An 11,072-nucleotide genomic window follows, 5' to 3' on the forward strand; every position below is an offset into this window, starting at 1 on the left:
CTGGGAAGACTAGGAGAGGAAGGCGGAGGAGGGCACCAGTGAACGAAGAGAGGAAGAAGCAGAAGCACTTAGCCCCTGCCTCAGCCCTGACTCCTAACACACTGGTGCCATGTTAGGTATGCTCGTGAGGAGCCGGGTGGTGCTAATAGTGGGTGTTCTCGACTCAGTCGCGCCAAAAGTTTGACGTGACGAGCCCCTGCTTCGGATTTTGGCTGAAAGGGAGGCGGAACAAATCTTAAGTCTGCGCCATCCTTGCCCTGACCGGGCCATTTCGAGCTTTATTAGAACATGGTGTTTTGAGGAGGGGCATGGTTCCTTCATCACTCGTTATGGTAGACGTACACTGATATGGAGTATAACAATCGGGTTAAACAAACGCTGAGGGAGGCTATGGATTTCAGATCTCAAAAGGATGGAGGGAAGTCTGCACGAAAGTGATGGCCTCCTGCTTGCCTTCTTATAGGAAGGGCAAAACGGGGGGTATTAAACTCATTCAGGTTTCCAAAGGAATCTGGAGAAAAAAGATGTGTCCGTTCCACTTCCCCAGCTCATCAGATGAGCCGCCGGACATAAATGAGCCTCGTAAAGGGGAGTCATTAAAGGCGCGTCTTGGACAGCCAAGCGGCAGGAGTAAATCACGAGCAGATTAAAGGGAATATCTTGTAAACCGGCGAGCTTCCTGGACAGGTGGAAAACCGCCCACATTAAAGCAGGGCTGAATTAAATAAGCCATACTGACTGCCCGGGTTTACCAAAACCCTCATTTCCAACCAAGAAGTCAGATAGCAGGGCCTTGAGGGGCTATTGTGGGGCCCAATAATTTATGGGCCAGACCCATTTGCCCGTAGAGAGTCCGAAGGCCCGAGCCGAGGAGAATTATGGCCCAAGCTCTACAATACAGAGCACAAAACAGTTTTGGGATGCAGCCGAGGACAATTCAATCCTCGGCAGATCCAAAATCCCACCAGAAGAAGAGGGGTAAAATTGGTATAAGGCCAAACTTAAAAGAGAATTTAAGAATATTCGGAAAAGCTGCTCTCATTGCCATTCAATGCTCTGCCCCTGACAGAGCCGTACTCTTCAGCTTTATCAACCATCCCCAACAATTCCGGGATTGGACTGATGGGACAAATGTCAGTTTTGTAAAGATTGACTCTACACGTGGATGAAGGACAGCGAACGCAGGCTAGTATAAAAGAAGAAGTAAGTGAATCTGGGAGGGGGATCCTACCTCCAGAAAGAAAGACTCCATGGGTGGAAACACCCTAATAACACATGCAGATTATAAAAAAGACCCGCCGTCGGGAAACCAGGGAAGACCTCAATGGTCCTCGGATCAATTCCGAGGAGTCCAATCCCATAGGATGCGACGCCATAGGGTTTAAATATTCAAACCCAACTCTTTCTTCCGCAGGAATTCCTCTAAAATCAGGACCGGAACATCGCCCCGTGACCAAACCCAAGCTTTTCAAGTCCACTCTCTACAAATCATATTGTGAGGGATCTTTCGTGTGCGAGCCCAACAACAGTATTGGGCCGCAAAGGAATCGTGTCCCTACATAATGATTTCTCATATATATATATATATATATACACACACACATATGATTTAGAATTTAATTGGATTTAGACTTTTCAGTTTTTACACCTAATAATTCATTTGCCACAAAAATAAAAAATTTAGATGCACATGTGGCGAAAAATTCAATTCCAATTGAAATCCAATTTAGAATATAATTGGAATTGGACTTTTTTAATTTTTATACTCAATAATTCACTTGACACAAAATTAAAAATTAAAATAGAACATATGACGTAAAATTGAGAACCCAATTAAAATCTATAAAAATTTATAGATATAGTCTTATAGAAATAGATAACAATTAAAAATTTTATTTCTATAAAAAAAAAAAAAAAAAAAATCGACTAAAAATTTTATGGACTGAAAACGACGCCGTTCGTAAAAATTACAGACCAACAATATATTTCTCTATTTTTAAACATAAAGATGAAAGAGAGAGAGAGAGAGAGCTCAGTCATGGCAAAAGACACTGACTATGGAGCTTTCATGGAGAAGTTCGTTCTACAACAAAGCTCATCAGCCCGTGAGCTTCCTTTGAATTCACTCACCTTTGCTGTTAAAGACATGTCAGTCCTAATTACACTCTTTGCTCAGAGTTATACTATCTATCTCTCTTCTATATCCTCCAAAAATCCAAAGCTTTCGTACTTTTTTTTCTTCTGCTTTTGGACTCATTCATCATTTTAACAACTGGGTTTTCTCCATTTTTTTTTGGAAGTGTGTTGGGTGCTTGCAGAATCATGTACAGTTGAAATAATGAAATTCAGAGTGAGATACTTTTTTTATGAATTTAACTATTGGGTTTAATCCATGCTCTAATGAAGTTTAAAGTTTCTGTCTTTGTGTGTATTTTTATGTTTGTATCTATATTCTTCGTGTGTGTGTGTGTGTGTGTGTGTGTGTGCAAGCCTATGCATCAATGTCAGCTATTGTTTGTGATTATCTATGTTGTTTAGAAGATTTGTGTGTTAATGTGTGTTTGTGAGTCCCGGTCAATATCAGTTTCAGATATTAATATCAGCAATTGGGTATTTTTATTTGTTGTTTTGCAGAATAATTTGTGGGTGTGTTGTGGGTATTAGATTTTTCTTGAAGTTTTTTATTTGGAAACAGATTTGATGTGGATGGATATGTGACTGGGTTCGGAAATCCTGACTGGGCGAGGACTCATCCGGCTGCCACATCAACAGCCCCAGCCGTTTTGGCTGTCTTAAGGGGAGGTGCAACATGTGTTGGTAAAACTGTCTTGGACGAAATGGCATACAGGTTAGTATTAAAAAAATCAATAACTTGATTACCATCTATTAACATTTTTTTTTTGGGGTATGAGGGGGCGTGGGGTGAAAGAAATTTATGATTCATAATAGTAATTAGAAATGAGTTTGTATTTCCTTTAAAACTAATATTATTTGGGGAAATAATGACAATTTCAATTCTTGATTATAACCACTTCTTTATGTATGGCATATCCCTAGTCTAAACATTTTTTTTTTCACACGGTACGTATCTGTGCGGTTTCTAATTGCTTCCTAAATACTTGAGGCCTCTCACTTAGTTATTCATCTTTAAAAAGAAGAAGAGGAATGTCCTTGAACATTCACATCATAATTATTGTTGGGCATATGATTGAAGGACCACATTGTTTTGGCAGTATGAATGGAGAAAACAAACATTATGGCACACCTAAAAATCCATGTGCGCCTGATCGGGTGCCTGGAGGATCTTCCAGTGGATCTGCTGTTGCAGTAGGTGCAAAGCTTGTTGATTTCTCCTTAGGTGAGTTTCTTTTGTGGACAATTTTATGTTTCTTTCCTTGTCCTCAATAAATTTAACCAAAAGGTTCTCTCTATCATAGGAACTGACACTGGAGGAAGTGTAAGAATACCTGCATCGCATTGTAGAATTCTTGGCTTTCGGCCTTCACATGGTGCCATTTCTACAACTGGAGTAATTCCTATGGCACAGAGTTTTGATAGTGTGGGTAAGGAACCAAGTATTTGATGTCTTGATTTGAAATGTCTAACTAAATATTTAGATATATCTAAAAAAAATTCAACTCTGCACCTGAAAAGTATGCCAAATGGCAATGATATTGTTGACATTGGCACATTAGTTTAGAAAACGATGCAACAAGAACTTGTGTTGTTTGCATTTTTACTCAATGTCTCATGACCAAAGTTTTCTTGTTTTACATTCTTGCAAATTATCCTGTGCTTACCTTAGAATTTGTGTCTGTTTGTGTGTATGCATGCATTCATATAACCTCAAATACTTTTGAATAATATAGTTTAAGCTATCAGTAGTAGTTTGTCTAGAAGCTTAGTGATGTACTCAAATCATATCTTCAGCTATTCTTTACATGATAAAACAGTGAATCGCTTCTATTTTGTTTAATAGTGTGATTAGTAATTCCTGCTCTATTTTTGTCCTTTTAATGGAAAAGATTTTTTTTCCTACACCAATTTCTTATCCAGGATGGTTTGCTAGAGATCCTATGATTTTGAACAGAGTTGGACGAGTACTACTGCAATTACCTGAGGTGGATCCTGTCATACCCTCTCAGATAATTATTGCTGAAGATTGTTTCCAGCTTTCAACCATTCCAAGTGATCGAGTTACTGAACCTCTTCTTAAATCAGTGAACAAGTTATTTGGGGGTTAGTGCATTGACCACATAAATTTGTTATTTGTGTAGTTCTATACATGGGAGGAATTCATACGTCATATAAATTCTAAATAAATCCGTTTTTACTTCCTTATAATTTTAAGAACAAAAGCACTGTCTATAGTGAATTTTTGCAGTATCCCCCTGAAAGTGATGGTAATTAACTAGACTGTCTCCTTAGCCATGCTGCAAAAGATACCTCTCAAATGCTGTGAAAAGAGAAAGCTTCGCTCATCATCAATTCTATGTCATGTAGTAATATCTCATTGTTATTCTGCATCAAACACATCTGGATAAATACCTTTTTCCACTATATGAGATGTCACTTCATATTTTTATATATAATGCAGGTGATCTGGTAAAGCATGCAGTCCTTGGGGACTATGTCAAGGAAAAGCTTCCAAGTTTAAAACAATTTATGATCAAGGGAAACGTCGATCAAGAGTATAATATACCATCTTTGGCAGCTCTTGCAAGTGCAGTACAGTTGCTTTTAAGGTGCAGATGGTCACTAGCTCATCTAATTCAAATGACTTGAATGACTGTGATGTTGGTGTGGAACTTGCTTAGATGAAAATATTGTTCTTATATAAACAGTGGTTCCTGAAATTCTTAATCTTTTAAAGCGTAGGTATGAATTCAAGAATAACCATGGCGAGTGGATTAGTACTGTCAAACCTGATTTAGGTCCTGGAATATCAGAACGTGTACGGGAAGCCCTTAGGGCAACAGATGAAAATTTGGATGTTTGTCACTCTGTGAAGACTGAACTACGTGCTGCTCTGAATGTTCTTCTTGGGGTACTCTCTTTCTTGTCCGCTGAATGTTTCATAAAACTAGGATTGTGCTGTGTGGAGATCCCATGATCCCACAATTTAAATTTTATAAACAATAAGTTTGGAGCTTAATATGTGATAATGGTTGTCTATGAGATGGCACTATGTGTTTGTATGCATGCTGGTATGCCTCTTAATAGGACACACCCTCATCTTCCATAAAGAGAAACACCCTTAAGGCAAAAGAGACAATAAAAAGTCATAGATAATATCTATGCATTTAAAATGAATTTCTACACTTAAAACATTTGTTCCTTCTATCATATACACACATCTCAATCATATTCTCTTGAATTCAAAGGAAAAGTGTTATCATGCTATTGATATAAAAGAAGATGGCATATCCTGCCTATTTCAAGTGTAATATTTTTCTTGAAGAATTACATATTGTTTTTAGAAAATTACATATATTGGTTCGTTGCAAGAACAATATTAATTTCTGTTTTCCACTATGGTTGTAATCATCTTCTTTCCAAAGGAATTGAATGGAGTTTAAAATTTTTGAAAAGTGGTAAGGGTAGTGAGAGTAGCATACAGTTATGACCTCATGTTTGTATTTCAAAATTGAGTAACTTTAGGAATTATAGTTTTCCATATCTGCATCTCTCTTCTCTTTGCTCTCACAAGCAACCTATTGCAGCAAAAGAAAGTGCCACCATCTCTAATATATGAATTCAACTTCTCTACTAGCTTGAGTAACACTTCTGAAGATTATTCAGGATTTTGGTGTCCTGGCAATTCCCACAGTTCCAGGGCCTCCACCAAAACTACAAAGTGATCAAATTCCATTGGAAGCTTTTCGTGCCAAGGCTTCTAGCTTGCAGTCAATTGCTGGAGTATCTGGATTCTGCCAAGTTCTCTCTCTCTCTCTCTCTCTCTCTCTCTCTGTGTGTTTGTTGTAATACATGACAATTTTACGTTTTCCTTGTTTATCTTAATACCTTTGAAAAACCACATAAATTTGTTTCTGCATATCTACAGGTGAGCATACCACTAGGGATGTATGATAATCTTCCTGTGGCAATTTCCTTGTTGGCGAAACATGGTTCAGATGGATTCCTGCTTAATTTTGTTGAGATTCTTTATGATACTCTCCAAGAAGAGGTTGGCATTGCTGAGCAAAAGGGTTACTGAATTCTTTCAGTCCCTATGTTTTATTGTAAATCTTATATCCTACTCAAAGATTAAAAAAAAGGGGAAAGAGCTTTCTGCTTGCACTTTTGTGCCACAGAGGTAATTCTTCTTGAAACATTTAATTCTCTAAGTCACTCTGAAATGTAACTAATTAATAACTACTTGATCATCAATATATTGTGTTATTTCCAACTTAATGGATTAACGTAGCCAGAACTTTCTCCAGTTTTATCTTCATTTTGAGAAAATCAAGAATGATGTGCTAGATATTCCTTTGGGATAACAGATTAAGGTTTGGAACAATTTACTTATCTAAATTTATCATTTAATATTGGAGATTGGATAGTATAACTTGGACAAAAAGATAGGAGCTATTGCATAAGATGGCTAGCAGAATGACAACTTTGTATGCTGTCGATGTATCTAAAAATGAACTCATGTTTTATGTAAACATAAAACAGTCATAGAAGGGATCTGCAAGATCAGTTATGCTTCATTATTTTTCCCAGAGTAGAAGAAGAAAAGTTCAATTAATATTATCTCAACCTTAAAAAAGTAGTAAGGTCTAGATTTGAGTTATCTTCATCTTCCAAACGATCAAATGAAGCAACATACACATATTTTTTGTTTGGTTTATTGCTTATGCAGAGAAAGTGAAAGAAAAATACAAATTAGTATTCTAACTTCAAACATCCTCTTCAAATTTTACCCTTTTTTTTCCCTTTTGTTTTCTCTAGTGGCAAGCCAGACAAGCAAGCACAGTGAAAAGGTTGACGATGATTGATGTCAGTGGCGGCTCTAAGATGATGATTGATGTCAGTGACGGCTCTAGGAATTTTTTCTAAGGGGGTCATTAATAAACTTAAATTAAATAAAAATTTAATTAAAAAAAAACTTGAATATATTGAGTTATTGAAAACAAAAACACACAAATACATGAAATTTTACAATTTCTTTTTACGAGTTTTCATATTTTGAAATCGTCTCATGATAGTTTATTATCAGTTTTTATTACCTATTGTTAATATAAGTATGACCATTTTATTTTGTTAAGTTTGTATAATATTTTTGTTTTTATGCAAATTATGGGTATATATTTGTCATTTTTTTAATAAAAATATTTTAAACTAAATGAAAAATCTTAACTCCACTTGCACGGTATAATTACTAACTCACATAACCATACTCATCCATCCATAAATGATACAATAAGTTGTTGTTTGACTGTGAAATAAGTTGATATGTGATTAGAGTGTGCAAGATTTAAAATAAAGTGTGCAAAAATATTTTTAAAAGTATTAAATTAGTAAAGCAATATTATATATATATATATATATATTTTTTTTTTTTTCCCTTCAAGTCAGGGGGGTCATTTGAATCCCTGAAATGAATGTGCAGCCGCCCCTGATTGATGTGCCACAAACATCATCTTTTGAGTATAAAGGACAACGTTTGATTTCTTGTTGTATGGACTCATATTGACTTTTTTTCCTTTTTATTTTAAGAAAAACATTAGGCCTGGTTTCACAGAACAGAATGAAATATTGTTCACAATAATGAGGCCCATGGTCAACAAGAAGGTAGGTAGGTGTGTATTGTAGAATGTAGACTCCCTCAATCATCTTCCATTGAAAGTTGAATAAACAAATATGATCAAAGATGGACTGCTAAATATGATGGGCTTTTGACCTCTAAAAAATAATGGAAGTAAACCCACATTGGTGGAGAAGGAGGAAACCCAAGCGCCTATCAACCTTGTGCAAAACACGACCCAATCAAATGGAACATGAATCTTTAAGGTGCTGGAGTTGAATCATGAATCATGAATCATGAATCATGAATCATGAATGTGAGTTGACTTAGGATGATCGAATGGAAACACCCAATCGCACAATTGACACAACAAAGTAAAAATGAGCTTGCATACTATTCAATGATCATCTAACCTTATTTCTTATAAACATTCCGTCCTTTATTAGATTAACTTAATTTTTTGTTTAAGCACAATAGAAGGATACCCCCTATTTAGACTTTAGATTTAAACAAAACATTGATAATTATAATTTTGGTATCTATTTAAATTAGTATTAATTATGTGATAAAATCAAATTCACTATTTTTAAAATAAATAGATAAATTTTTTGAAACTCTTTAGTAGAGCTTGTGGAATTATTTCACAAATAATTTACTTTTGTGATTTTGTGAACAAGATGGAAAAAAAAAAATCAATATATACACAAATTTATGTGTGAATGTACGAGAGAAAATATAGTAAAACTTACAAATCAAATGAATGCAAAATGGTTGATACAAAATTGATAAAGACTAATGTTTGACACTATCTCCTTAAGCCAGATTTCTTCCTCACACTATTTATTCAGCAATGCTTTAAGTCTCTCAAACATCTACTTCTTAAGATACAATGATCGACAACACGTAGAAAAAACATTACAATCTCCTTGCACAATGAACATAATTTTCTCTCTCTCTCTCTCTGTCTTTGAAGACTCTAATGAAATGAATGAATAAACTAACTTAAATGAAATGAGGGATGTCTATTTATAGACATACTGGCAAAAGTTTAGAATAGGTGCAATGCTAAATAGACTTATTGTTACACATTTGCACTAGTTCAAAAAAAAATGCAATAGTGAATAGAAATATTGTTACAAACTTGCACCAGTTCAAAAAAGTGCAATAGCCAATAAACATATTGGTTTGGCATTAAGTAAAGTGCACACAAACAGACATTGAAATAAGCGCAACTTTTGGGCCAACACTTACAAAATCAATTTCTCATTAACCTTAATGGTTTTGGGAAAGTGTCCATGAGGTTAATAAACCATTTTTCCAACAAGGCTACCCTAATTTCTAATTTAGAGTTTTTTTTTTTTTTTTTTTTCAATTGTATTATATTATTATGGTGCCAAAATTGTTATGCAAGATGTCATAAGTTTATAGGTAGATTGATTTTGATAGTAATCTTTTTTCTTTTTTTAATATGAGATTTGATAATATCAATCAAATCAATTTCATGATTATTTTTTCTATATTATCAAGTTAATATACTAATTTATTTTTAGTATAGGCAGATTCAAGCCTTATTCGATAACAAAGAACTTTACCAATTAAATTAATTATAATCTGCTTCTAGGTTCTCATGCTCACATTCACTGATCCATATGAGGGTGACTACCTATCAAAAGGGCACATGCTCTCTCTCTCTCTCTCTCTCTCTCTCATGAAAATTAAAAACAAAAAACAATAAGAAATTTTTTTTTTGAATCCTCTAGTTCAATTTTTTTTTGTTTTACAATTAAATTTATATTCTATATTCTTCACCAAAAAAATTTAATTCTATAATTTTCTTGCCCACTAAAATTTGAATATTTGTTAAATTATTAATTTTTATTCAAAATTTTGTTTATGGGATAGGATGGGAATAATGTGATTTAGTGCTTTTTTGTTTTAGTTTCAAGGTGTCCGTTCATGTACATATTCAAAAGTATTTTTTCCCCCTCAACACATTAAACAAAAATAAGGTAACTAAAATAAACTCATTTAAATACACACTTATGAGTTAGCAAGTGAGAATTTTTTTTCCTGATAATTTGATAGTAATGGGGAATTGATAGGGATGGAAATGGGAGGCGCGGGGACTAAGGATGGGATTTCATCCCGCCCCGCATGGTTTTCTCTTACCATATCGTTGTCCTGCCTCTCCTTGTATGACAAGAAAAACTTCTTTGCTCCATTCTCGTCCTGTAAAATTCTATTTCGAGTTAATTTTCCGCGCAACTATTATAATTTTTTTAATAATTCTATTTCATTAATATAAATATACTTGAAATTACAATTAAATTTATCCCATTAAATTAAACTAATTTTTAGCAAAAATTGAATAATATTATTCAAGTGTTTAACAAGACAATATTACAACAAAAACAAAAATCTTAATATCCCACGCATTTAAATAAGCTATTGTTGATTTGTTTATTCAAATAATAGAGATTTAGGGCATGCAAAATTTAGAATTATATCCTTTATTAACGCAGGGTGGGGCAAGGCTAAAATCTCGCATCATCTTCCAAACTTTTGACAAATAAGTGGGAGTAAGATAAGAGACCAACCTAAACTAATGTGATGGAAGTGGAAGTTCGTAGCTATTCAAGATAAGGATGAGAGGATTATACAGTTCTCATAATAGACCACGTCATTTGTTCACTATTTTATTAAAAGATTCTCATTTGTTTAAAATTGTTGAGTTAACTTATGATAAAAAAAATTGTTAATTAGACTCAACAATTTTAAACAAGTAAGAGTCTTTTAATAGATTGGTAAACAAGTGACGTGATTCACTATAAGAATTGTATAATTCCTCCATGAATCCATCTCATCTAAAAAAGACATTTTCTTTAAGAAATTATCTTTTTTAGACTTTTTGTCTAAAAAGACTCGCACTTATTTGAATTTATTGAGTTTTTTTTTTTAGTTGCTGAATAATTTGCTGGGCCTGTTTAACAATTAATTTTTTTTTTTTTTTTTGAATGATGGATAAAGGACTATAATATCTAGGTTTCGTGACACCCATGATTTATCATCCTTCAGTACATTGTGTATTTCAAACTTTTAGGATTATCAACCAAAAAAAAAAGTTAGCTGAATTGGTACCTCATTTTCCACGCGCCATAACTTAGGTGGATAATTCACCAAACCAACAAAAACAACAACAACAACAACAAACATTTTTTTGTCTATAGTACTTTTGCACTTATATAAAATTGATACTATTATTGTTCACTCCGCCAATTTAATGAAAAAAAGTGGGTCTCAAAAAAAAAAAAAAAAAAAAAAA

General features: G+C 34.1%; 1 protein-coding gene across 7 annotated transcripts; it reads left to right on the forward strand.

Annotated features, from left to right (window-relative positions):
• The first annotated feature begins 2,009 nt into the window (after nucleotides 1-2,009).
• LOC115979200 (amidase 1-like) lies at nucleotides 2,010-6,426 on the forward strand. Of its 7 annotated transcripts, XM_031101180.1 has the most exons (10): nucleotides 2,060-2,148; nucleotides 2,301-2,350; nucleotides 2,696-2,848; nucleotides 3,234-3,358; nucleotides 3,438-3,563; nucleotides 4,057-4,239; nucleotides 4,598-4,745; nucleotides 4,879-5,047; nucleotides 5,794-5,937; nucleotides 6,065-6,426. In XM_031101180.1, exons 3-10 carry the CDS (start codon nucleotides 2,838-2,840, stop codon nucleotides 6,215-6,217), a joined length of 1,059 nt encoding a protein of 352 aa, XP_030957040.1. In that variant the 5' UTR covers nucleotides 2,060-2,148; nucleotides 2,301-2,350; nucleotides 2,696-2,837; the 3' UTR covers nucleotides 6,218-6,426. The 7 variants fall into 7 exon arrangements, with proteins under 7 accessions (XP_030957036.1, XP_030957037.1, XP_030957038.1 ...); XM_031101176.1 differs by lacking the exon at nucleotides 2,301-2,350 and having other exon boundaries at nucleotides 2,010-2,178; XM_031101177.1 differs by lacking the exon at nucleotides 2,301-2,350 and having other exon boundaries at nucleotides 2,010-2,178; nucleotides 5,803-5,937.
• Nucleotides 6,427-11,072: the final 4,646 nt, after the last annotated feature.

The sequence above is a fragment of the Quercus lobata genome, chromosome 3 (genome assembly GCF_001633185.2).
Source record: "Quercus lobata isolate SW786 chromosome 3, ValleyOak3.0 Primary Assembly, whole genome shotgun sequence".
NCBI lineage: Eukaryota > Viridiplantae > Streptophyta > Magnoliopsida > Fagales > Fagaceae > Quercus > Quercus lobata.

Coding starts and splice junctions, on each gene's coding strand:
- LOC115979200 (XM_031101176.1), top strand. CDS start 2,039: ATGGCAAAAGACACTGACTATGGAGCTTTCATGGAGAAGTTCGTTCTA. Junction 2,179..2,695: donor ATTACACTCTTTGCTCAGAG/TTATACTATCTA, acceptor ATTTGGAAACAG/ATTTGATGTGGATGGATATG. Junction 4,240..4,597: donor AGTGAACAAGTTATTTGGGG/GTTAGTGCATTG, acceptor TATATAATGCAG/GTGATCTGGTAAAGCATGCA.